General features: G+C 45.2%; 1 protein-coding gene across 1 annotated transcript; it reads left to right on the top strand.

Moving 5' to 3' along the window:
• The first annotated feature begins 6,385 nt into the window (after window positions 1–6,385).
• GP2 (glycoprotein 2) lies at window positions 6,386–21,856 on the top strand. The gene is made up of 10 exons (XM_055365388.2): window positions 6,386–6,510; window positions 8,610–9,050; window positions 9,887–9,997; window positions 12,400–12,611; window positions 13,103–13,251; window positions 14,427–14,672; window positions 15,482–15,644; window positions 16,815–16,899; window positions 18,154–18,198; window positions 21,583–21,856. Exons 1-10 carry the CDS (start codon window positions 6,417–6,419, stop codon window positions 21,639–21,641), a joined length of 1,605 nt encoding a protein of 534 aa, XP_055221363.2. The 5' UTR covers window positions 6,386–6,416; the 3' UTR covers window positions 21,642–21,856.
• The last annotated feature ends 6,047 nt before the right edge of the window (window positions 21,857–27,903 follow it).

Genomic DNA, 27,903 nt, shown 5'->3' with positions numbered 1-27,903 from the left:
ACTATGTGCTAGCTGCCGGGGATATAGCAGTGAACAAGCCAGACACAATCCCTGCCCTCCTTGGAGTTTCCTGTCTGGTAGGAGAGAGGGAACTTGAACAAGTAATTCTAAGTAGGTCAGGCATTTCAGAAATGAGAGCATAGGCCAGGTGCAGTGGCTCGCACCTGTAATCCCAGCACTTTGGAAGGCCGAGTCGGCGGTGGGGATCGCTTGAGCCCAGGAGTTTGGATCAGCCTGGGCAGCATAGCAAGACCCCGCCCCTACAAAAAAAATTTTAAAAATTAGCTGAGCATGGTGTCACGTGCCTGTAGTCCCAGCTACTCAGGAGGCTGAGGAGAGAGAATCTCTTGACCCTGGGAGGTCGAGGCTGCAGTGAGCTGAGATTGTGCCAATGCACCCTAGCCTGAGTGACAGAGCAAAACTCTGTCATCAGAAAAAAAAAAGGAAAAATAAATAATGGTGTACCAGGACCTGCTGGTTCTGTATCATGGAGACAATAGTGACGTCCTCAGAGGGTTCCTTCAGTGTTCCAGAAACATTTATCTGAGCATGTCATATGTGCCAGGCACTGTTCTAGGTTCTGGGAAACACTGATGAATAAGACAGACAATTAAATACTGATGAGTAAGTCCCTGCTTCCAGGAGTCTCCCAGTCCTTAGGGGTAATAAGGAGTAAGCAAATCAAGGTCAGGTGCCTGCAATGTCCTCAGGACTCCCTCCAATCATTGAACATCTCCCTCACAATCCAGAAGATTCCCTGGAAAACCAACTTCCAGGGATACATCAACAGTGGAGAAGAGATCAATGATCCCCATTGGTAGGGGATGCTTTGTGGGGTATGGGGGTCCTCCAGGATGGGGCAGCTGGTTCCAGGAGACCCAGATGCCTCACGGGTCTCTGGACGTCTGCGCCAAGTGGTTAGAAGAAAGCCAATTTCGATGGGAACTGTCTGCTCTGCTACCAGCTGCTTCCCTGGACTCCATCTGTAGCTTTTCAGGAGAGGCCAAGGCCCTCCTTAGTACATTATTAGAACTTTCTGATCCCAGGGAAATCCACACGTGTGTATCAGCAAATGGGGGCTGCTAGGACAGTGTGTCTTAAGTCAAGGGCCTCTTATCACACAGACATGCACAGAAAACATTGACATAAGAGCTTTGTGGAGGAAGACTATGGGCTGATCCCAGCCCCTGTCCACTGTCAGGCCATGGTCAGTCTGTGGCTGATGGTGTACACATCCATCTGTGCTTGCACTCCAATACAACAGAACATAAAGGAAAAATCTGGGCCAAGATCAGTAAAGATAAGGACCAAAGACAAGAGCTGGGATAAAAAAAAAAAAAAGCACAACAGAATTACTCCTTCAGTCCCTCGGTTCTTTTTCTTTGCCTTTCTTGTTTTCTATCGATTATTCAGCTCAGTATTTTCAACAGATATTTGGGGCATAAATTCAATACCAGGCAATTTTATACATACCATGGAAACAGCAAATAACCAAAAGAGAGCCCTTGCTGGTAGAGAGCTTACATTTAAAAGGTAGATACATTTAAACAACAACTATGTGCAATGTGATAGATGGCGACAAGTTCTGAGGGGGATGAAAAAACAAGGATGAGGGATAGAGAAATGTGGGTGTTATTTGACATAAAATGATCAGAGGAAGTCCCTCTGCTAAGCAGAGGCTAAAAGAAGTAAAAGAGTCAACCAGGGGCATATCTGAAGAATAGCATTGCAGGCAGTCAGAATAGCAGGTGCAAAGGTCCAGAGGTAGGATCTTGTGTCTTTCCTGCAAGGCTGACTGCCTACACTTGGACAGCCAAAAGTTTGAAGAATTGCTCACTGCAGAGGGTCTAGGGATGCATTTTATGAATTTGTCCATGTGTTTACTCAAGAAGTACTTACTAGGTACTGATGAGGACTGCAAAGACAGGCTTCCTGTCCACAAACATCTTTTTTTTGGGGGGGGGGAGGGGGACAGAGTCTCGCTCTGTTGCCCAGGCTAGAGTGCAATGGTATGATCTCGGCTCACTACAACCTCCACCTCCTGTGTTCAAGCGATTCTTCTGCCTCAGCCTCCCAAGTAGCTGGGACTGTAGGCATGCACCACTATGCCCGGATAATTTTTGTATTTTTAGTAGAGATGGTGTTTCGCCATGTTGCCCAGGCTGGCCTCAAACTCCTGACCTCAAGTGATCCGCCCACCTTGGCCTCCCAAAGTGCCTCCCAAAGTGCTGGAATTACAGGCATGAGCCACCACACCTGGCCTCTGTCCACAAAGGTCTTAACAGCCTTCAGAGGGTGACAGATAAGTTGGCAGGTGAGTGTAATTGGAAGCAGCCCTGAGAGGCCTAGGAGCAGAGAAGAGGAGTACCTGTGGAGTTAGGAAAGGCTTCCTGGGCCAGGCACAGTGGCTCACGCCTGTAACCCCAGCACTTTGGGAGGCTGAGGCAGGTGGATTACCTGAGATCAGGGGTTTGAGACCATCCTGGCCAACATGGTGAAACCCTGTCTCTACTAAAATACAAAAATTAGCTGGGCGTGGTGGTGGGTGCCTGTAATCTCAGCTACTCAGGAGGCTGAGGCAGGAGAAACACTTGAACCCAGGAGGCAGAGGTTGCAGAGAGCCAAGATCATGCCATTGCACTCCAGCCTGGGTGACAAGAGCAAAACTCCACCTCAAAAAAAAAAAAAAAAAAAAAAGGAAAAGCTTCCTGGAAGAGGTGATAACGTAGGAGGAGGCTGGGTGAAGAGTGATGCAGGCTGAGGGAATAGCGTATGCAAAGGCTTGAAGATGAGGAAGAGGCCAGACAACCACAGATTGGCTGGAGCATGCAATGTGTGGTGGAGAAGTCGTACATGAGGTTGGAACTGTAAAGAGGGGTCAGATCCCAGGGAGCATAAAGTGCTGGGAATGGGAGATAATGCTGACAGATGGTACACTGGCCTCTGGCTGCAGGGGAGAAAACAAACAAAAATAAGAATGAAAGCAGGGAGACCTGTTGGGCAGCTATTAAAATGACTCTGGACAGGGCGCAGAGGCTCAGGCCTGTAATCCTGGCACTTTGTGGGGGCGAGGCAGGAAGATAATTTAAGCCAAAATGTTTAAGACCAGCCTGGGCAACATAGCAAGATGCTGCCTCTACAAAAGTTTAAAAATTAGCCAGATGTGGTGGCCCACAATTGTAGTCCCAGCTATTCAGGAGGCTGAGGTGGGAGGATTATTTGAGCCCAGGAGATCAAGGCTGCAGTAAGCCTATGATCACGTGACTGCACTGTAGCCTGGGCAACAGAGCAAGACTCTTGCTGAAAAAAAAAACTTACCTTCATGAGGAATGGTGGCCTGAATTTGGATTGGTGAGGTGGAGATGGAGAAGAAAGGATTATTGGAAATGGGAGCAGAGGGAGAAAGGAAGGAGCTTAGAAAGGAAGAGGCCAAGTTTCCAGCTTGGATGACTGGGAGGCAAGTGGCACCTTTGATTAAAATAGATCATACAATGAGGAGGAGGAGATTTAGGGGACTTGATGAGCTCAGAGTTGCACTTGCTGAGTTTGAGGTGTCTCAAGCATCTCAGCGGCAGTGAGAGGTCCAGCAATCAATAGGTAGATGGAACTGAAGTTCAAGGGAGTAGCGAAAGCTGGGGATACGGATTCAGAACTCACCAGCCTGGAGATGGTATGTGAAACCATGAGATAACTTGATACCTCCCGGGGAGAGTTTATGAAGTGACAAGAAAAATGGGACCTAACCAGCATTCTTAGGGACAGGATCTTGTAGCAACAGAGCAGAAATCTCCAGGGAGAAACAGGAGAATCAAGAAAATATGATCATGCGGAGTCAAGGAAATGCAAGGTACCTGGAACAAGCAGTAGGCAAATCCAATCACAAAGGAGCAGAAACAAACTACCCAGTGGATTTGGCTATAAAGTTGTAGCTACATGGTTCAGATTGGAATGGAGAAGCCAGAAGAGGGATGGAGGAACTGACTTTGAAAAGGAGGAAGATCGCCTTATCAGAAGTTGGAGGGGGAAGGGGTGGAGGATGGAGACCAGTATTTATATGTTTATAGAGGAAGGAGCAAGGTCAGGTGTTGTGGCCTAAATTGTTTTTGAAGTAGGGTACCAGATATCTGCTGAGAAAGGTGGTGTGAGTGGGTGATGATAGCTGCAGAGACCATTTAAGAGGAATGGGAAGGTTAAGAGTGGCCACTGGGGAGACTGGGATGGGCACCTGGCCAGACTGAATGGATCAGTGGGTGATTTAGTGGGCCCAGTTGTCACAAGTTCCACATTTTAGAGACTATTTATTCTCCAGTTGCTCTGGGAGTAGAGAAGGTGGCTTGTAGCACCTTTTCTTTTTCCAGGTTGAGGTTTTGTAGAAGGTGTTACCAATGCAAAGACCCTCCTGCTCCCTTGACTCCAGTTGCCTTGGCTCCTTAAGGAGTCCCAGAGTGACAGAGAAGAAGCAGTGGCCATTTTTTCTGCAAAAGCTTTGGCTCTTTTATGAAGTCCATGATTTCTACCATGCCATGAAAGCCAGGTCCAAGCCTGGAGTTAGTAAGTCCAAGATCCTCTACAGCCTCTTCTCAGTCTCATGCCTTCCAGTCTCTAGGGCAGCCTACATATCAAAAGGGATTTACAGGGGCTACTCTGGTGCTTCTTTTGTCCAAGAACCTTTGTCTGTCCTTTGCCATTCCAAAATCCATCATCACCAAATTAGCCATTCCAAAACTGCTCAGCATTAGAAATCCAGAGTTGGGTAGATTCTATGGACCAATAAATGGAATTGTATCGAAACATCCACACTCCCTTCCTTCCTTTCCTATGTGTCCTCTTAGTCTAACTGGCCCCAAGCTCAGTGGCCTTCAGACAGAAGCAGAAATGTTCCAAGATGATTAGCTAGGAACACAAGGTACAACTGAAAATCCATTGTGCAAACAAGTGCCTGTTTGATTTTCTCTTCACTTCCCTTTGGGTATTAAGCTTCCTTTCAATTCGTGTTTGGTTTCTGGTAATAAATATGGCACCAGTTTCACTGATTGATTATGAAGATTAAATGTGAGAAGTCAAGAACGCAAAGCAGTGCCCAGCATGTTCAGCATTCAGCACACAGCACTATTGTTTGTAGGAAGCATTCGCACAATGCTGAGACAGCTGGAAGGGTTGACATTGTGAGGGGAGGGCCCTTCTTTCACCATCCTTTGCGTAAATGGCTTATCTCACCTCCACTCAACAAGCCCAGTGTATGGCCTAGAACTCCCATCATACCTGTGCACCAATTGAGGAGAGACACATGGGTGGGAAAAGGCAATAAAAAGACGGCCCACAGCAGGCTGCATTCCCATGGCTGACCAGAGGAGGAGGAACGCTTTGTGTTCTCATCAGAGGTAAGTCCTGCTTTAAGCCCCAGGAGGCTTCCTCCTAATCCTGGGAAATCTTGATCCACTGGACATGCTAGGATTCTTTGTTTCTGGAAATGTTTAGAACCCAGCAAGTAGTTTGGACCCTGGCCATTGTCAAGTGCTCCAGGTACCACTCTGTGTCCAACTCAGTCATGCTTCCAGTCATCTGCGATGCTCCAGGCCTACGGACGCCACCCTCTTCCTTGTCCCAGATATTCCCACCAGGGAACTAGGTCTCTATTGGGATCTCATCTCTAAGAATCACCAATCCTGGGTGCTTCCCTACCCCTGCTGTCTCATAGCATACTCATGATATCCCTGCCCAAAACCAATCTCTATTTTCCACTGAAGTCTTCCAGAGGTTGTAGGAAGTTATCCAAAGATTTGGCCATTTAGGGAAAGTATATCCCAGAAAAGTAAATGCCATCCAAATGCTGGCAGGCTTTTTTGCAGCTCTTTCTTTCTGCCTCGCCACCGCCCCCAACCCCCATTGATTTATTTATTCATCCTTAATCCTCTACTGAGTACTCTTTGTGTGCCAGATTCTGTACTAGGAGCAAGGAACATGGGGCTCGGTTTGGCATGGTTCCACACTCACAGAAATCTACATGCATAGAGGACATTTCAGGGGGCTCTTAGCAGCACCCAATGCATAAAACTAAGAAAGGGCAACCATTACTTTTGTGTGCAGGTATTCACAGGTACCATATCCCTTTTTCTCTATCCAATCTCCAAAGAGCCTCTACTTCCACCTGAGCAGGGACCATCCTGAGACCTTTCTAGGACATTCTGCAGTACTAGCCAGCTCTAAGCTTGCCTTTGGTTTGCTTACTATCAATTTTATCACCCATTATCTCACTCTATCTGTCCATAAGTCACACCTACTTTGAAACAATGCAGCTCTTTATGAAGGAAGTCAACGGATCTGTTTCTAAGAACATAGACCTATGCCCTAATCTTATCTTGGTCTTTTCTTTCCCATAGCTGCATGGGAAGTCTGCATACAGCAAAGTGACCTGCATGCCTCACCTTATGGAAAGGATGGTGGTCTCTGGCCTCCTGTGGCTGGCCTTGGTCTCCTGCATTCTGACCCAGGCATCTGCAGCGCAGCGAGGTAAGTATTCTGCTCACCTGGCATCTCAGATGTCAAGGAAGACCTAGCAAGTGAGGATAGAAGTGCAGAGAAGGTGGCTCAGGTAAGGAAGAGGAATTGGCAGTTCTAAAGCAAAAACTCAGAGCTAGAAGTCAAGGGAAACATAATGAGAAACAATGGAAATCAAGTCACAATCTCTCAAAGAGCCTAATAAGAAATTCCTCTGAAAGGGCAGTGGGAGCCAGTTAACATAACTTCCCATGCCCATATCTTTGGGAGATCAGAGACCCCAGATTAAAGAAGATCAAGAAATACATAACTCAGTCACCTTGTGCTGGCAAGTGCCTTCTCCTTTTCCTGAAAGGGCTAGATTAAGTGATCTCTTTATGAAGTGGGCAATTCAGATACTTGCAGAAAGGAGTCTCAGGCTTAGAATTAGAGTGCAAATTTCAGCCCTGTGGAGGAGGGTGGGAGAGGGTACTGAGCTCATTGGAGGCCTCCAGTGGAAAAATACATGGTGTACAAGAAGTAATCTAAGAATAACAAATGCAGTGATTCCTTGTCTTAAAATAAGTACATGCATGAGCAAAGTTTGAAAATCTTTTTTTCTGAAAGGCCCTTCTAATGTGTATTATAAGCATGTGCAAAGCTTGAAAATCTCTTTTTTTTAGAAAGCCCCTTTAATGTGTATTGTAAGCACATGATCCTGTGTGTGCACTTAGCTCCTTCTTCAGGCATCTACAGCATTCAACAAAACAGAACTAGAGAAGACAATTAGCTTGACCCTGCTGCTGTGCTTGGCATTTTACACATATTATCACATTTAATCCTCTAACAATCGTTTAAGGCTTTCTTTCCCCAAATGAGGTGTATATATTCCAAGATGGTTCTGGGGGTGCCTGGCAAACTCTTAACAAGTTTTTAATGGCTGTATGTTTATTTTTTATGCACATCTAAAAAATATAACTAGCACATGATATCTATGTTATCACAGATATTATTCTTTAAGATGAAACTAATTCTTAAAAGATAATCATTGAAAGAAACATTTTAAGTCAATAATAGGACAGGCAAACACATGTATGACAAAGGTCATGACCCAAAGCATAGGAACGGATAAAGTTTGAGAACCACTGGTTCACAGGTGTGGTTTTGCCAATGAGTCTCAGGGGACTTAAGTCACCTGCCAAGGTCACCCAGCCAGCAGGTGTGGAATTGGATTTAAACTCAGCCTGACCAGCCTGTGCTCTTCCTCCTTCACTTCTCTGCCTCTTCATACATCACAGTTTCTAAAACTGTTTTTAAAAATGGTAGATCAACAATCAGAAATGGTCTTGTTAGATCAGTGGTTCTCAACTGGGGGCAATGCCCCCCAAGAGGACATTTGGCAATGCCTGCAGACCACTTTGGGGCATGCTGGTGGGATCTGGTAGGTAGAGGCCAAGGATACTCCTAAACATTCTATAATGCACAGGATGGCTCCTCCAGTGAAGAATGACCTAGCCAAAATGTCAATAGTGCCAAGGTTGGGAATTCTTGCAATAGATTGTGCTACTGGTATGGAAAAATGTCTATGTTATATTAAGTAAAAAATGCAAGTGGAAAAAAAGATGTTGCACAGAATTAAACTTATTTTTATTTTTAAGAAAGCAATATATTTTAAACCTGCCTAAGAAGAAGGCTATATAACAAATTTATTGTTACTTCTGGGGATGAGATGGGCTTATGACAACTTTCATTTCTGCTTTATTCATTTTAATGATGTTTGAGGTTCTTTTTCAGTGAGCCTGTATTACATTTATAATGAGAAAAACAAATATTGGTCAAACAAGGCTGCTGTGTGCATGGATGCACAGGAAAGAACTTTGTTACTCTGAGGCAGGGAGGGAGGCTGTGCAGGACGGTAGCCCTGATGTCCTCAATGCCTGTAAAATACCACAGAAGGTCCTCACTGATTATTCTGCCCCCAAGGTGATGAAGTTGATGTTTAATTAATGGATCGTATGTGTATTGTCCTTGTTGGAGTCCTTAGCACAGCCAAAATAGAGCATGGAGGGGAAAAAATCCTGTAGGTTCTGGCATTGCTCAGTAAACCCAACTGCACTCTGTCACTTTCCCAGGTTACGGAAACCCCATTGAAGCCAGTTCGTATGGGCTGGACCTGGACTGCGGAGCTCCTGGCACCCCAGAGGCTCATGTCTGTTTTGACCCCTGTCAGAATTACACCCTCCTGGATGAACCCTTCCGAAGCACAGAGAACTCAGCAGGGTCCCAGGGGTGCGATAAAAACATGAGCGGCTGGTACCGCTTTGTAGGGGAAGGAGGAGTAAGGATGTCGGAGACCTGTGTCCAGGTGCACCGATGCCAGACAGACGCTCCCATGTGGCTGAATGGGACCCACCCTGCCCTTGGGGATGGCATCATCAACCACACTGCCTGTGCCCACTGGAGTGGCAACTGCTGTTTCTGGAAAACAGAGGTGCTGGTGAAGGCCTGCCCAGGCGGGTACCATGTGTACCGGTTGGAAGGCACTCCCCAGTGTAATCTGAGATACTGCACAGGTGAGCAGCAGAGCCCTGGAGGAGGCAGCTACACAGCCAATGAGATGCCTCCCAGGCTCAGTAGAGTGAGTGGAGCAAGTCAAGAGGAGACAGGAGAGGATGCAGAGCAGCCTCGACTCAGCTCCTGCCCATTGAGAACTCAACACAGGGGTTGAGACCTTCCAACATTTCAAGCCAGAAATTCCCATTCAACGGTGAAATTTCCTAGTTTATAAATGTGTGTAGCATAAAATCCAGAACTCATGCTCGTTCCGATTTTGGCTCCATTTGAGAAGTTTAATTTGCCTCCCTGAGCCTCAGTGTTCTGATCTGAAAAAAATAAGGGGGGGTAACAGCAAAAATAACAGCTAATACATAATGCTCACAATGTCCTTGTTGCTATCCTAAGTACTTCAAATGTATTAACTCATTTGATCCTCTCCCCAGTTCCACGAGATAAGTGCTACCTAATTACCCCAATTAGGGGCACTGAGAGATTAAGGGGCTCTCCTAGTATCACAGAGCTGGAGCATGGTAGAGCTGGGATTTGAACTTGGCATTCTAGCTCCAGCATCCATGGGCTTAACCACCATGCTGTCCTTTCTCATTTTGATTGAATAGGCTAATACATTCCTTGTCCTTAGAATAGAGTCTTGCCTGTAGTAAGTGTTCAGGTGGCAGCTTTAGGGCTCTCACTTATCCCATTGGACTGGGAGTCAGGCTTGATGCTTCCACTAAGTATCACACAACCTTGGCAAGATTCTTGTGCCCCGGTGGAATGAGAGGGTTGGACCTGGGGGCCTCAAGTCCAGCCCGCACTGCATCCTGATCTTCTCTCTCCATGCCCCATCACCTAGACCCATCCACTGTGGAGGACAAGTGTGAGAAGGCCTGCCGCCCCGAGGAGGAGTGCCTTGCCCTCAACAGCACCTGGGGCTGTTTCTGCAGACAGGACCTCAATAGCTCTGGTGAGCTGCTCACTGGGCAAGTAACTACCATCCTGAGGGGGCAGGGCAGGAGGGAGGGAGCTTTAGAGGGTCAAGATAAGGTATAAAGCAGAGTCAGGGGCATGGACCTGAGGTCAAGGGAATGTGGGCTCTCCAATCCATTTGCTGTAAAGCCAGTGGGTTTGCAAGGATAGGAGGGCAGGGTTGGAGCAAATTTCCAGGTCAGCTGCTGGGCCATGGCCTCAGGAAATGGTTCTGACATGGGCAGGCTTGACCCCTGAGGGATGAAGACACTGAAGATGATAATTCTGCTAATGTACGAACTATGTTTTCATAGCCACAGGGTCTTCATGTCAGGGACATGGGCAGACTTCTGGGGACAAGTCACTACTGTCTCTGAGCCTGAATGTCCTCATCTGTAAAATGAGGATAAGGTAATAATAATACCCACCATACAGGGCTATTGTGAGAACTAAATCAGAGCAGTCCAATTGGGCAGGCTGAGGAGGTGATGAATTTCTCGTCCCAGGAGGTAAGCAAGCAGAGTGAGATGTCCCATGGGTAGGGATGTCATAGACAAACAAGCACTAAGCCCTGGACAGGGGATGGATGAGCCTCCCACTGAGATTATTTCCCTCCATCACTGAACTCTAACAAGGGCCTTTGATCTTGCCTTTGGCACAAGCATGCCTTCCTCTGAGCACACTACAAGTCCCTATGGAAGAGAGAAGGTTCTAGGCAGCAGGACAAGAAGGAGCATGACACATTTGGAAAACGGAGCCACAGTGTGAACAGGGCGATGCTTAGATGCGCCCAGCAGAAGCACCCTGGGAAATGAGGGGTAGGAAACAACCAACAACCTTGATCTCCTTGAAGACTCTTTCTGCTCATTGAGTGGATAAGGCCCCAGAGAGTCAGTGTGGTTTTCTGGGGTTTGGGCCCATCACAGAGTCAGATTTTGGGCTTTAAGGAGGCCCTCCCTGCACCTGGATGGGCTCCAAGGACAGTCTCAGCTGACTGAGTGAGCAGGTGGCCTGCCTCAAGTCTTCATCAGTGGCCAGCACAATGATGACTGTCCAGTGGGCCCCATTGCTTGCAGACACGTCCCTCTGTGATCTGACTTTCACTTCCATCTCATTCTCCCACACCCTGCTCTCATTTTAGGTTCCTGCGCCTCTGAACTCTGAAATTCCACAAATGCACCATTCCCTCTATCCCATCTCCATGCTTTTGTCTCTCCTGTTCCCTTAGCCTGGGATGCGTTCACTTGCTTTACTGACTTGCAAAACTCCTACCCGCGTTTCAAATTTCATACCACTGTGAATCCTCCCTGACTTCACCAAGAGACTCAGATAGACCTTCTTCTCTGCTCCCCCTGCATCTGTACATACTTGTGTCTGTATCTTTATCATATTGAAGTATAATAAACTGTTGATATGTTGGTGTTTACACAAGACCAAGAAATCCTCATGGGCCAAGTCCATGCCTTATTTACTTCGTGTTGAATGCACCTAGCATTTGAGAAGGTGGTTGGTAAAGTGGCTCATGCCTGTAATCCCAACAGTTTGGGAGGCTGAGGCAGGCAGATCGCTTGAGGTCAGGAGTTTGAAACCAGCCTGGCCAATATGGCAAAACCCCGTCTTTATAAAAATACAGAAATTAGCCAGGTGTGGTGGCTCATGCCTGTAATCCCATGCCTGTAATCCCAGCCTTGGGAGGCTGAGGCAGGAGAATCACTTGAATCCAGGAGGCAGAGGTTGCAGTGAACTGAGATTGCACCACTGCACTCCAGCCTGGGCAACACAGCAAAACTCTGTCTAAAAAAAAAAAAAAAAAAAAAAAAAAAGACAGAGAGAGAGAGATAATGTGGTTGGTAAATATATATCGAATCAATGCATTAATGAATGCAATAGAAACTGTCTTCCTATTAGTTTACTATTTGTCTCCCGTATTCAACTGTTAGCTCTATAAGAGTGGGAATTTTTTCAGTTTTGATAAGTGTTGTAGCCCCAGTGCCTGGCAGATAGTAGATTCTCAAGAAGTTGTGTGTTGAATAAATGTTGAGTTAAAATATGATAGCTCTGAACTTGGTCAGATGTGCTGACTCAACAAGGTAGCATATATCTAACTTTGATTCTAGTATGGAATGCAAGTCCATCCTGCCTCCCCAAATAACACAATCCCCAAGGGGAACTAGACCAAAAAACCTTAGCCAAGCCTGCACATAGGACGCTTGGAAATCTTGAATGAGGGGCCCCCTTTGCCAACCTCACCTACTGCCAGCCTAGGCATGAATTCCATCTGGATCCCAGGGACCTTCTAGTCTACGTAATCTTCTGGGTCATGGAGATGTTACCAAAGAGTAGGGAAAGTGGGCTTGCAGACTCATGTCCATTCCACTTGCCTTCATCTCTGCTTTGCAGATATCCACAGTTTGCAGCCTCAGCTAGACTGTGGGCCCAGGGAGATCAAGGTGAAGGTGGACAAATGTTTGCTGGGAGGCCTGGGTTTGGGGGAGGAGGTCATTGCCTACCTGCGAGACCCAAACTGCAGCAGCACCTTGCAGACAGAGGAGAGGAACTGGGTATCTGTGACCAGCCCCGTCCAGGCTAGTGCCTGCAGGAACATTCTGGAGGTAAGTGGCTTTCACACCACTGCTGCCAGAAGGTATGTGTTGGGCTGATGGGACCTATCATAGTAGCTCTGAGATCTTGGACAAGCCACTTAGCTTCCCTGAGCCCCCAGGGTTATGTGAGTGCACAAGTTGGTTTACATAAAGAGCTTAGTATAAGTCTGACATGTGAGTTTCATAAATGTAAGCTACAATTATGATAATTTTAATTAGGGATGGTGGGGGAGGGATGCACCGAGAAGCAAGCTTGTTGGTTCCTGACTCTTCCCAAGGGTCAATAATTTATCGTTCTAGTTTTTTGCCTGGTTTCCTCATTCTCCTTCCAATAAAGTGTCAGTAACACTGAAGGAGGAGGTCCCTTGACCTCCATGAGCTCAGAAGGTAGGGTGGCTGCATGGTTAAGCAAATTGACTCTGGAAATCAGATCTGGATTTGAGATACACCTACATACACATACACATAAACATCTGTGTGGTTTTGTTTTTTTGCCAAAGAGAAATCAAACCCATGCCATCTACAAAAACACCCTCTCCTTGGTCAATGATTTCATCATCAGGGACACCATCCTCAACATCAACTTCCAATGTGCCTACCCACTGGACATGAAAGTCAGCCTCCAAGCTGCCTTGCAGCCCATTGTAAGGTATGGCATTGACCCTTGCCCTTTGACCCATAACCCTGGCAATAGTCACATCACACTTACTTCAAGTGCAGACTATGATGTCCACACCATACTGCCAGCCTCCTCCAGGAGCCTCCAGTCATTCAGTCATTCATTCCACAAGTATTCATTGATTGTATATTAAAGATGTTCAGCATGAACAAGGCAGACATAGACTATTCTGTGGCTATTAAAGATTGTTATAACTAGGCAATGCAGCAACATGAAACAGTGCTTACTAAATGTGCTAGAAAACAAAAACAAGTTCATTCACCTTGAGGAACAAAGGTATTAAACAACTAACTAAACCAATAATTATTTATAAGCAAGATGAGTGCAATGTAAAAGAAATGTGGGGTGCTTTGGGAGCAGGGAACAGAGGTTCCAGACCCCTGTTGGTGGTGGGTTTGATGGGGACAGAACAGCTTCCCTGCAGAAGTGAGATTTAAGCAGAGACCAGCTTTTATCGGATAAACAGGCACCCCCGTCCCCAGCAGAAATAGCATCAGGTAGCAATTTGGGCAGGGGCTTTTCTCTGTTTTGTTGTGTTTCGGTGCTGAAATGCGGCCCTGTTGAATCAGTTCCTTAGCATCCCTAGACTTGCCAGGGGACTTTCTGAGATGTCAAAAATCCAGAGTGCCCATCTCATTCCCTATTGCTCCCTGGGATCACAAAGCAACAGGATCAGAAGGATTAGACATTTTCTAATTCAGTGTTTTCCAGATGGTTTAGTGCTGGGGCTCCTGGTTCATAAAAAATCAAAATGAAAGCCATTTATCTTGTTAAAATTGGTGTTTCACTGAAGACTGTGGAATGCAGGGAAGAGATCTGTTGCTAAAAAATGTGAACACACAGAACTGGTTCTCAGCCCCACTCTCCAGGTGAGAAGATGGAGGTGTACACTCAGTTATTCCTTCAGCAAGGGAGGTATGTGTAACCTGTCCTGCAGGGAGGATCAGTGGAAATCCCAGAGACAGACTTGTCTGTCAAGTTTAGTGCCTAGAAGCTAATAAATGCTCAGTTTAAACGACTGATTGAATAGTTCACTTAAGGATCCAAGATGTGTGTCCTTGCCTTCGTAAGTGTGTTAAGTAAGTGCAGGGCTTGATTTATGTTGTTCTCTGAGGTTTCCACTCTTGTGGCTTTCTTTTTCTCAGTTCCCTGAACGTCAGTGTGAACGGGAATGGAGAGTTCATTGTCAGGATGGCCCTCTTCCAAGACCAGAACTACACGAATCCTTATGAAGGGGATGCAGTTGAACTGTCTGTTGAGTCCGTGCTCTATGTGGGTGCCATCTTGGAACAAGGGGACACCTCCCGGTTTAACCTGGTGTTGAGAAACTGCTATGCCACCCCCACTGAAGACAAGGCTGACCTTGTGAAGTATTTCATCATCAGAAACAGGTAACGAGCAATTCTGGAATTATCATTTGGCCTTACTAACGTTTACAGGAAAGTGTTCACTCATCCATCCCCAGCAGACGTGTAAGTTGTATTACATATCATAACCACAATCTTTGACCCAGAAATATCACTCCTGAGATTTTAGCCTAAAATATTAATACTAAACAGGTGGGCAGGGTAAATAAATGTCAATATTTTCCATTTCAATATCGTTGATAACTTTGGCAACAGGCTGATTGTTCAAAAATAGGGAATCAATTTGGTAGTGATGGATTATTACACAGAAGTGAACACTGGTCAATATGAAAACAATATGATAAATGTTGTGGGGTGAAATATCATTAAACATGCCCGGCTGACAAAAACAAGGGAAAAATGCGTTTCTATAGATCATGATTTAAATTATAGTAATAATCCTAGCTAATATTTGTCATTGAGCTATGGCACATTAGCTATGTGCCAAACAATATATGTGGATTATCTGATTAAATGCTCACATCAGTCTCATAAAGTGTATATTACTGTCTCCACTTTACAGATAAGAAAAGTAAGGTTCAGTAAGGATGAGTAACCTGCCCATAATCACTTAGCTAGAACGTGGGTCAGGCTAGAATATAAAACCAGTCTGTTTCACTCCAGAGACTGTGCCCTCAAATAATTTAAGCCATGTGAGCTTATGGATAACATCTTGGAGGAAACAGAGGAACAGAAAAAGTCCACGTTATCATGATGGAGGGAACCCGAGGGACTCTTTAATTTTCTCCCTGCTGTTTTTAGAAGTTACACCTTTGCCCCTGTCACCCTCCCAGCTGCTCAAATCAACGTGATTCCACCATCCACGTGGAGGAGAATGGGAGGTCCTCGGAAAGCCGGTTCTCAGTTCAGATGTTCATGTTTGCTGGACATTATGACCTAGTTTTCCTGCATTGTGAGATTCATCTCTGTGATTCTCTTAATGAACAGTGCCAGCCTGTGAGTGTCCCTTTGAACTGAACTCTTCAGACCCTGGCATGGAGCCTGGTACCTGATAGGCTTTCCATATATATTTATTGGAATTATAAACGGAGGCAGGGTGGGAGGGAGGGGAAAGGGAGGGACGGGAAGAGAAGGGAAAGGGGAAGGGGAAAGAGAACGGGAAGGGAAGGGAAGGATGGACAGAAGGGAAGGGAATGGGAAGGTGAAGGGGAAGAGGAAAGGGAAAGGGAAGATTGGGAAGGGGATGAGGAAGGGGAAGGAGGGAGGAAAGGGAAGGGAGGGGAAAGGGAAGAGAGAGGGAGAAAGGAATACAGGAGGGATGGAGAAAGGAATACAGGAGTGATGGAGGAGGAAAGGAGGGACAGGGAAGGAGAGAAGGAAGGAAGCAGGATGAAGAGACGGAAAGAGATAGGTAGGTGTATGGATGGGAGGGAGGGAAAACGAACAATAAATAGATAGACTCTAGATCTCCTGAAGCCCCTTATCTAAGCAATTTTTGTGTCCCCAGGAGGCAGATTTGATAGAGAAATCTGTCTACTAGATTCCATTGGCATCTTTTAAATGATTATAATCATAGATGACTTTTTTAGTGCTTGCACTTTGTCAAGCACCATGCTAAAACTTCTGCATACATTTTCTAATGTAAATCTCAGAACAATCCTGTAAATAGATTATTTTGCCTACTCCACTGTGAGGTTCGGAGAAGTCCTTGCCCACAGGGCCACACACAATTAGAAAATATCAGAGCCAGGGTGTGCCCCAGCCAAGAGGTGGCTCCAGTACCCCTGCTCTTGCCTGCATTTGGAACTGCCTGTGAATAGTTGGCATTTTCCGAGTGCTTACTTTGTGCCCACGTGTTGCAGGCACATCTCATTTTCATCTTCACAACCAGGTAGGTATTATTTAGTTATTGTAGAAAGGCAAAGTCATTGGCCCCAAATTATATAGCTAAAAGAAAGTCTCTACTTGATGAGATTCAAACCCAGATTTGTTTGGCATGACAGTGATAATTTTCTAGATTGAGATAACCACAGCATCGGAATTAGGGCCATAGCGTGAACCAGTTCTGGACACAGTTCTTGGTCCAGAGCTGCCCATTGTAGGAGCAGTCTAGATAGAATCCAGGCATTTAAATTTTGATATAATAAAAGTTCATCATCCCTACAGTCTTGCTCAAGAAGTCAAGTCCGCAGTGAAGTACCGGCCATCGACCTAGCCCGGGTTCTAGATTTGGGACCCATCACTCGGAGAGGTAAGTGGCCAAATCCCAGTGACAAGACCAGCTGGCTGAGTGTTGACAGTTAACCACAGATGCCTAGGGTCACCAACTCAACTTCTCAGGGCTCTTCTACCACCTCAGTCTGACCCTTACTGAAAAACCTATTCTTTGAGATGCTTTGGGTAATAATGACAATATTGTCATTTGGACCTCCCGTATGCTTAGAGACCAGGCTAAGCTCTTGCATCCATCAATTCACTTAATCCTCCCATGCCTATGTCCATTTTACAGGTGAGAAACTAAGACTCAGAGAGATTAAGTGACTCGCCCAAGATCCCCCTACTCATGAGTGGCTAGAGTTAGGATTGAACCCAGCTCAGTCTGATTCCAAAACATGTAGCCTTTTCCTTATTCCACCTGCTTCCAGGTCCCCATAATTCAGTTCCTTATGGGTGAGGCATAAGTCCTAAATCCCGTCTAAATGCAACTTTGTTTTCTGGTGAATGACTGTTTTCCAAAATTCATTTACAGTATTCTGGAGTATAATATAGGGGAGGCTTTCCAATGACTCCTCATATTTTCATCCATCCTACTCATGGGTTTACAGTAGTGTTTAGTTAGTGTTTTTATTTCCACCAGGATGGAGAAGTGGAAGAATGAAAGCCTTTTTTTTCCCCTAAAGAAATTAAGATGCAGTAATGTTGGTAACAATAATACTTTCTTTGTGCCTGGCACTTTGTCAAATGCCTTTATATGCATGATCACTTTGAATGCTCACAGCAGGTGAGGGAGGTAAGCATTATCACCATTTCCATTCTCCAGAGCAAATGGAGGCTGTCTCATGAAGTAGGCTCTGCCCTGAGTTTTCCTACCATTTCACTGAGCTCTCAGCTTGAAGCCTCAAGTGGCATCACAGGGTAACTTGGTGGAGGTTAGGAACTTCCACTTTTGAATCAGACATACTGGGGTTTGAATCCCAGCTCTGCTACTGACTGGCAAGGTCAACTTGGCAAGTCCCTTAACGTCACTGAGCTCCAGTCTTCTCATCTGTCAAATGGGGATGAGAATACTTTCCTCACAAATCTGTTAGGAGGATTAAGTCTAAGATGCATGCAAAGTGTCTAGAAAGGTGCCTGTGCCAGATTCTAGATGCCCTCACAATGTGGCCACAAACTTGCTGGTGGTTGTGATGGCCAGGTCTAGGAGGATGTGAAGCAGTTATGGCCACAGTGTTGCAGTCACTGGAGCATGACTGAGGAAACCCACCCCTTCTGTTCTTGTTCACAGGTGCACAGTCTCCCGGTGTCATGAATGGAACCCCCAGCACTGCAGGTACATCATTTTCTCATGCCTTTCCCACAGCTTTCCCAACTCTCCTTTCTCTTTTCAGTTCTGCCCCTTTTATGGCCCAGACCCTATGCTAGGGACACTGACATTAATCAGACCTAAGATTGGCCTTTGAGATGCCCACAGTATAGTGGAGGAGGTAGTCCTTTAACAAGAAATATATACTGAGTGCCCACAGTGTGCCAGGCCTTCTTCTAGGCACTGAAGATGTGATGGCAAACAAAACAGCCCAGGTGCCTACCCTCATAGAGCTTATGCACCAGTGTGGAAAGTAGAAAATAAAAAAGTAAACACGGTACTTTAGAAATAAAAGAAAGTGATGTGATAGAAGACTAATAATGCCTTAAATAAAATAGAAGTTCATTTCTTTTTTTTCAAACTCAAGAACTTTTTATTTTTTTTTAATTCATTTTACTTTAAGTTCTGGGATACATGAGCAGAACGTGCAGGTTTGTTACATAGGTATATATGTGCCATGGTGGTTTGCTGCACCCATCAACCTGTCATCTAGGTTTTAAGTCCCGCATGCATTAGGTATTTGTCCTAATGCTCTCCCTCCCCTTGCCCCCCATCCCCTGGAAGGCCCTGGTGTGTGATGTTCCCCTCCCTGTGTCCATGTGTTCTCATTGTATAGACATTCATTTCTGTCACACATAAATGAAGCTTAGAGGCAAGCTGTCCAAGGCTAGCGGGGCAGCACCATAAAGCTGTCAAAGACCCAGGCTCCCTCCAACTCATGCCTCCACCATCTTTGAGGTGTGGCCATCATCTTCATGTTCCAAGATGGCAGCCAGAGCTCCAACCTTTGTATCCAGGCAGCAGGATGGAGGGAACAAGGAAGAAGCCAATGAGTGTTAAAAGACATTCCCGAAAGCTGGCACCTTATACCTCCACTTACATCTCATTGGCCAGTGCTTGGCCACATGCCACACATTGCTGTGAAGAAAGCTAGGAAATGTAATCTTTACTCTGGGTGGGCCATGTGCCTAACCAATGTTTGATGGCTTTATTAGCAAGATAGGAAGGAAGAATGGCTATCAGAATGGATAAGTGGTCAGAAAAACTTTCAGAGTAAGTGATGTTGAAGCCAAATGAGAAAAATGAGTCAGAGGTGCAAATGTTAGGGGAATGAGCCCCATACGCATGGGAACATCAACAATTCATTGCACAAGTGAGACAGGTACTTGAGCAAATAAATGACAAGCAAGTAGATAGTACAGAAAGAGTACATAAAAGGCTAAATAACTGTATTGGATAAGGTCTGGAAAGAATTTCACCAGGTAGTAACATCTGAATGGGGTTTTGATGAATGACTTGGAGCTAAACAAGCTAACTAATAAAAGAAATATCACACTCACACACACACACGCAGAGAGAGAGAGAGAGAGACAGAGAGAGAGAGAGAGAGAGAGAACATTTTTACATTTTTTTACATATTTATAGGGTACTAGAAATATGTCTTGGACAAAATGGAAAGCACATACTATTAAGATTTGCTTTCCTACAAAATGACTTATATTGGTGAACCCAAACATGAAAAGGTTCTTTCCATCCTCAAAGCCCAAACTTAGATGACAGTTTTTAAATTTCCCAAATAAGTCCAAGATGGACTCTATGTTCCGTGCTAGCATTCAGAAAATGCTAAGAAAAGTCACGCTCATCGAGAGGAGTGGTTAGAGCTCATTCTAAAAGCAGCTTAGGCCAGGTGCAGTGGCTCATGCTTGTAATCCCAGCACTTTGGGAGGCCAAGAGAGGCAGACCACCTGACATCAGGAGTTCGAGACCAGCCTGACCAAAATGGAGAAACCCTGACTCTACTAAAAATACAAAATTAGATGGGCATGGTGGTGCATGCCTGTAATCCCAGCTACTTGGGAGGCTGAAGCAGGAGAATCACTTGAACCCGGGAGGAGGAGGTTTCGGTGAGCTGAGATTGCGCCATTGCACTCCAGCCTGGGCACAAAAGCAAAACTCCATAAAAAAAAAAAAGCAGCTTGAAGTCAAGAACCTCAAGTCTCATTCCTTTCTGCCAGTCCTTCTGGTTAGCCCAGTGCCTGGAACAGTGTGGTTTCCCAGTAGAGTTTGCCAAATTGACTAATTTCTAGAATTGGTGGTAGATTTTGGACGCTTCTGGACAAGGAGGGGATCAGTCTGATGTTGAGACAGCCTACCCACTACAAGAGGGCACTTGTGGTTTTCATTGTCTGCTATCACAATCATCTTTGATGTTTTAGAATTAATTGAACATCAACCTGTTTTTATAATTATAACTTTTTGTCATGTACTGTTCTGAAATTTATGATATTTCTCTCCTCACTTCTAGGACATCAGCCAGTTACTTTGAAATTGGGGTAATGGGGAGATTTTATAATTTGGTAGTATGGCAGGAAGGCTCACATGTTTCTCCTAGGCCCTCTGATACAAGACCATTATCATCTGGGATCCACGTCCTTCACTGAAACTGAGTACACAGTGATGTGCCAAAGAGATACAATCCCAGCAGAACTAGATCTTAGAGTCTAGCTTTTAAAACCAACATTTATATAGTGTTTACCGTGTGCCAGGCAATGGTCTCAATGCTTAATGTGAACTCACTCATTTAAGCCTTACAAAAATCTAGTGAAGTCACAGGTGCTATTAATATTTCTCTTTGGCATACAGGAAAATACAGGCAGAGAGGTTTAATAACTTTTTGGGGACTGCCCAGCTAGGTGTAGAGCTGAGATTCTAAGCTAAGTAATCAGGCATCAGAGGCAGTGCTTTTTAACCTCTGTGTCTTTCTGCCCCTTCAGTATTAGTCAGCGTAAGTAATGCTAGCTGCTGTAACAAACAGTCCCCAGTCTTCTGTGTCTTTGAACGACAGTATTGTTTCCCACTAAATCACTGGGGGAGGGGATGCAGTTCTGCTCCATGTAGTCCTTAGGAGCTCGGGCTTCTACTACCTTCTGGTAACTTCTGGTAACTCCACTATCCCCTGCAAGTCCTATCTTGGATCCTCTGCATCTGCTCCCTAGATGGTTGTTGAGAGAGCAACAGGATATATAGGAGGCTTTAAGGATCAGACCTAGAAATGGCACAGATGACTTCTATGCACATTTTATTGGCCAGATTCGGTCACATGGCCCCACCTAGTTGCAAAGGACACTGGGAAAAATTGCATTCCTGTGTGTCCAGAGGAAAATGAAAAACATGGTTGGTGAGTAGATAGCTTTGCCTCTACCATGTGAGTCCCAGAGACTATAACTAGGCCAGATATCAAAGATGCTTTGCCTTTCTCATCCTTGTGTTGTGAAAGACAAAGAGGCCAACTTATGTTTGCTCCTGACTCCCAAAGCCCAACACTTGACAGTCATCTTTCTTGTATTCCAGGGTTCCTGGTGGCCTGGCCTATGGTCCTCCTGACTGTCCTCCTGGCTTGGCTGTTCTGAGAGCTCCGCTGAGCATCTGGTCTTGAAGTTTGTGTTCTTCCCTCTGGCAATGGCTCCCTTCAGCACTTCTGCTTTCCACTCCAATTCACACAGTCTTGATATTAACAGAATCAAGGCCAGGCTAGGTTTAGGCAAAGGGAAGAGCTTTCACCTTCTTTAAAACTCTCGGCTGGGTGCAGTGGCTCATGCCTGTAATCCCAGCACTTTGGGAGGCTGAGGCAGGTGGATCACCTGAGGTCAGCAGTTCAAAACCAGCCTGGCCAAAATGGTGAAACTCCGTCTCTACTAAAAATACAAAAATTAGCCAGGCATGGTGGCAGATGCCTGTAATCCCAGCTACTCGGGAGGCCAAGGCAGGAGAATTGCTTGAACCCAGGAGGTGGAGGTTGCAGTGAGTTGAGATTGTGCCATTGCACTCCAGCCTGGGCAACAGAGCAAGACTCTGTCTCAGGAAAAAAAAAAAAAGAAAAGCAACATAGTGGGGTTTCTGTCAATCTGTCCTCGGCTGCCCTTCTCATTTGTTGATGGGACCTTGAAAGCAAGCTTGCTAGGTGCCCTCTGTGGCTCCAGCCTTTACCAGAAGTGTGGTGCATGTTTTTAACTTCAGGGAAGCGGTATCCTGTCACTGGGGTATGGGATGAGCATGGAGAAGAGGCACCAGCCACGATTCCTTCCTAAGCATCTCCTGTTCTGACTGCTCATGAATTGAAGAAACTGACCCTTGTGTTCACTCTGCTTCCTCTGATTGTTTCTATCATGGTTTCCAAAAATTGCCATGGGAACATGTCAAAGGGCCACTTTTGGAGACTCTGCTCCAGGAAAAACTAGTCCCCATAGCTCCCCTATCCCCCACCATACCACAGACATGCTATGACTTAGAGAACTACACAAACATCCTTGGGACCTAGATGCTGGAGGAATGACTTAATTTGATGCAGAAACTCCATCACCCAAGGGAGTACCTCTCACTGTAAACAGTGCTGTGCTTGCTCTGAAGGATTAAGCAAGAAGTCCCAACAGAAGCAATGCACCAGTCCTGCTATGGGAATGAAACTGCAAAGCCTAGGAGATGGGTGAAGTCCGTTTCTGGAGACCTTTAATGAGTACTTCAAAGCACTCGACACAGATGCAGCAAATAGGGCATCACACATACACAGGCATTAATACTCACGGGCATAAAGATGCTGACATGTGTACACTGACTTACGCCCTTCCCACAGCTACAGATAAGGCCTCGCAAAGTTGGCCTCAGAGACACATCAGGAACCAAGGTGGACCAGCAGGTGCCGAGCCTGTGTATCTGCTTGGAGGAGACGTTCCAATGTGCTGCCTTGTTCAGAGATGGTGTGGTTGCAAGAAACAGAAACCCACTACAATTTCTCAGGCAAAAAGGGAGTTAATTGTAAGGACATAAGAGCACAAAGTTCAAGTGCAAGAGATACATCCAGGCTGCACAAGCTCCAGGAGTGGGGCCTGGCAAGCCAAAAGAAACCAAAGTTTGTCTTGCCTTCTGCTCCTCTTTCTGAAGCCACATAGCCTTTTATGACTGTGTATCTTTGCATCGCTTTTGTTTTCTTTTTATGTCTCTGAAGCCAGCTTTTCCTGTTCACTCATCCCTTGATTAAATATGGACATTCTAGCTTCACATCACTTCCTAATTCAGGGACCAACAGAGACTGGGTAGCATGTTGCTATCCCACCTCCAAATTGCATCAGGGAATTTGATTTTGCTGCTTGGGTCAGGGTCCAATAGTCTGGGCCAGGGGACTGGGACCATCTAGCACATAGCCAAAGGGGCTGACCTAATGGGGCAGGTCTGACACAAATGGGGTCATTTCTTGGACAGACATCCCACGGGCCACTATGATAGTGGCTTCTGTAAAAGATGGGTTCCTGAGAAGAATTGCATTCTGTTTCCCAGTGAGTTAGCAGAGTCATACCTACTACATCCCAAGGCAGGTGGCATGGTAGAAACAGGCCTGAAAGAGATGTCAGGTTCTAACCTTCTCCCCTCTCTGAGGCTCAGCTGCTCCCTTCTATAGAATAAAAGGTGTTGGTCTGTAACAAGATTTTCAAAAATTTATAGTAGTGAAACTTTACAATTTGACATGGACAACCAGAGATTAAAAGCAAATAGATTCTTGTTGATGTCAGGTGGGGAGCTTAGCTCTCCCATTCTGTGATTCCTTCCTCTGAAGGCCCTCAAAGCAACTCCATAATAACTCACAGAGCTGCCAGAGCTGATGTTTTGGAGCACCCTGAGACATATGAACTCTAATATAGCTTCCAGGAGAAGGTACATAGGATTCCACTTAGAGCCAATCTCAGCTATCTACCTGTCTGGCTACCTATCATCTATCTATCTATGTATCTATCTATGTATCTATCTATGTATGTATGTATCTATCTATCTATCATCATCTACCTCCTATCTACCTATCGTCTACATACCTACCTACTCAATTATCATCTAGCTAGCTAGCTATTTACACCTTTTTGTTTTCTACAAATGGGCATGTTGTCTCAATAACAATCTCTGAATGTCCAGTCCACTTCATTCATTCATTCAGTCAACACAAATTTGCTTAGCAGTTTTTATGTCCCGGGTCCAAGGGCCTGGGTACAATAATTAATTAGACACAATCTCTTCCCTAGGAATGTTCACAATCCTGGCAGAACACAAACTCACATAGAGGCACTCACAGGCAAACCACAAACGCACATGCCCACTTACCCCCCCCCCCACAGGCCTGTATACCCAGAGGCATCTATCCACACCAACACACACATTCTAACAGACACACATATCAACCTCACGTGCCCAAAGGCACAGATGCACATACAGAAAGCCCCAGAGACCCTCAAGTCAGCCACTTACATATTTATTGTCATGAATTACTTTGTAATAACCAATATTTTTTAACACCCCCTATGTATAAGGCATTATTTTAAGTGCATTTTGGGCATTATATATATCATTCTACCCTCACATTAGACATTGAAGGTAGCCACTATTATTACCTTCAATTTAGTGACGAGTAAACCGATGCTTTAAAAAGATAATTACTCAAAGGCCTATAGCTTTTAAATGCTGATTTCAGGGCTTGAACCCAGGTAGCCAGACTTTGAAGCAAATGCTCTTAACTAGACACCGTATCCTGCCTCCATTTATATATAACACTTAACACACACACACACAATGCGACACCCATATACACACATACGTATATGTGTATAACATATATGCACCCACTTGCAAACAGGTATGTGAACAGACACATGCATTTTCCAGCAAAGGCCCTCACACATACACAGGCATTAATACTCATGGGCATATAGATGTTGACATGTGTGCACTGACTTATGCAACATGATTTAGTGCAGACACACCAATGGAACTTCACATATAACTTAATACAGAAAAAAAAACCCACAGAGACACTCCAATGTGTTATATGTGCACACACATATGTCTGCACATGCACGCATACATATATACACATAAACACACACATACCTCCTTACGAGACACAGGATCTGGATCCAACTCTCCTAGAACCAGGATTCCTGCCATGTTTCTCTCCCATCAGCTTACATCTCCCACCCCCAGTGCTGTTCAGCTGGGCTCTGGGGCAAGATAAATTCCAGCTGCAGAGGGCTCAGTGAAATGGGCCCTGGACCCAGCATCTGAAAGTTCTGGAGAGTAAGGATGTTGGGGATAGCCAGAAGCAACCTGAAGACTAGTCTTCCATACCCAGGAAGACTGGCCTCTCAGGTTTGAAGAAGCCTTTGCAAGCAGCTGGTAGAGGATACCGAGTGGCTTAGGGTGCCCTCTCCTCCAAGAACTTCAACTCTTCTTGGGGGAGCAGAATGCAGATACTGGGCAGCAAAAGCTTAGTAGTGTAAGACTGAGACAGATACTGCAAGACTCAGAGAAGGGAGAGCTCAGCCCAGCCTGGGAGAAGAGGGAAGGGCTCAATCCCAGTCCCTTCATTTCATGGATGGAAATTAAGGTCCAGCAAAGACAAGTGGCATGTCCATCCTTAATGACCAGGCAGGGATGAAGGGGGCAGGGAGAAAGGTAAAACTGGTTACCTGAAGGAAATTTGGCATGGGAACCCCAGAGGATACATCCCACCCATCCTAACTCATTTCATAATCTCTCCTCACTCCGTTCCTCTCTTTCAGCCTCTTTCTCCTGTGAAGGGCCAGAAATCACCCTCATATTTTCTATCATATTAGATTCTCCTTTCTAAAAGTCTATCAAATTCATCCACTTTTCTTCAACCCCATTGAATCTGATCTTTTCCGGGCTACTTTCATCTCTCACCTTAACCACCATAATAGCTTCTTAAGTGGCCTTTCTTCAGGCTCACCTCTCTCAATCCATTCTCTACTCTGCAGCTAGTGAGCATTTAAAACAAAAGACACTTTCTCCTTTAGATCGCTCCAGAGGCTCTTTACCTTCTATAGGATGAGTTCTGCCTGCTTACCTGACAGATCACATTCTTCACCATCTGAGCCATTGCCTGCCTCTCCAGCCTTAGTCCTTAAACATATCCCCTTCATAACCCAGCTTCCAGTGCCACGGAATTTCTCAGGCTCCCTGAGCTGTTCTATTGCACTCTACCCTACTTTCGTGTGCTGTTTTGCTGCCTGGAGGACACTTCCCCTTGTTGGGGTTATTTCTCCTATGAAGGCTTCCTGGATCCCCCTGTCCAGTGTAGAGTAGGCAAATCAATCAATAGAAAATAGACCCACAAACGACAAATAATAGAATCAGCAGACCAGAAAGTCAACACAGTTTAAAAAATACATTCCATTTTTTTCAAGAAAGTAGAGAAAAACATGAGCATGATAAGTAGAGAAAAGGAAGATGTATATTTAAAAAAACTACTACCCTACTTTATGACCTCTTCTTTACAAACTTTTTTTTTTTTTTTTTTGAGATGAAGTCTCACTCTTGTTGCCCAGGCTGGAGTGCAGTGGTGCGATCTCAGCTCACCACAACATCTGCCTCTCCGGTTCAAGTGATTCTCCTGCCTCAGCCTCCCGAGTAGCTGGGATTACAGGTGGCTGCCACCACGCCTGGCTATTTTTTGTATTTTTAGTAGAGATGGGGTTTTACCATGTTGGCCAGGCTGGTCTCGAACTCCTGACCTCAGGTGATCTGCCTGCCTTAGCCTCCTAAAGTGCTGGGATTACAGGCATGAGCCACTCTACAGACTTTGATAATCACATGTAGCGTCTGCATCTGAAATTGTTTTTACATCTGTCCCACCTGCACTCTTCACCCCAGGCTGTTAGTTTCTTGAGGACAAGGACTTCATCATTTTCAAACATTATTGGTCAAATAAGTGAAGAAATAGGCTTCATCCTTTCTCTTTATCCTTTTACCTCCTCTATCATCCTGCTGTTATCTTCCAGAAGGAGAAGAAACAGCTTCACAGGAAAAGTAGAGGAGATTTTCCCATTATGGTGAAAGTGCCAAATCAGAATGTGAAATAGGAATTCTGGGCTCTGTACCAGGCATTTACTCCTATGCTGTTAGCTGATGTTAAAGAGGGTGGATTTCTTTTCCCTTAGGTCTCACCTTCTGTGCCTTCAGGGGAAGTTGGTTGGAAGTTTGAATGGTTTGTTGTTGTCGTCATTGTTTTGTATTAAGGAGGGCTGTAATGGAACGAATACAATGGTTATTGGTGGAGAGTAAGTTGAGAGAAGCTCAAGGGTGATTATTTAATGGCAGGAGGGGGAGAAAAAAAAGTAAATCTATAAAGAGCTTGGGACACCAAGTCCAGAACTTCATGCATATAACAGCCAATTAACAATCAAATTTTAGAAAGTCTTAGAGAGGGACTTGCAAACACACAAATATCAGAAAAAGCATTTGTAGCGGAGACCAACCAAAACACTGGATTCTGGGAGCCTCTGTCTGAGAATGGAATTAACTTTGTTTCATAGAAGACTTTATAGGCTTTATAGGGGAGACGGGGAAGGACCTAGCTGTACATATTTCATTTCAATGCATAAACATATACCTATATACCTACAAGACACAGGATCTGGATCCAACTCTCTAAGAACCAGGACTTGGACTGTGGGTCCCAGAACATCCATGAAAGTGTTCCCACTTCTTATATGGAAGATGAGAGTAGTAGCTGCCCTAATAACCGGAGGGTTGCTAGAGAGATAAAGGAGACAAGGGATAGGTCACTTTGTGTAGTCACTTTGCAATGCATAAAAACTAGTTCAACCATTGTGG

The sequence above is a fragment of the Gorilla gorilla genome, chromosome 18, assembly GCF_029281585.2.
Source record: "Gorilla gorilla gorilla isolate KB3781 chromosome 18, NHGRI_mGorGor1-v2.1_pri, whole genome shotgun sequence".
In the NCBI taxonomy this organism is placed as follows: domain Eukaryota; kingdom Metazoa; phylum Chordata; class Mammalia; order Primates; family Hominidae; genus Gorilla; species Gorilla gorilla.
The sequence above is the reverse complement of the archived record's forward strand: the minus strand, read 5'-3'. Positions and strand labels throughout refer to the sequence as shown.

Coding starts and splice junctions, on each gene's coding strand:
- GP2 (XM_055365388.2), top strand. CDS start 6,417: ATGCCTCACCTTATGGAAAGGATGGTGGTCTCTGGCCTCCTGTGGCTG. Junction 12,612..13,102: donor CCTGCAGGAACATTCTGGAG/GTAAGTGGCTTT, acceptor TTTTTGCCAAAG/AGAAATCAAACCCATGCCAT. Junction 16,900..18,153: donor GGGACCCATCACTCGGAGAG/GTAAGTGGCCAA, acceptor TCTTGTTCACAG/GTGCACAGTCTCCCGGTGTC.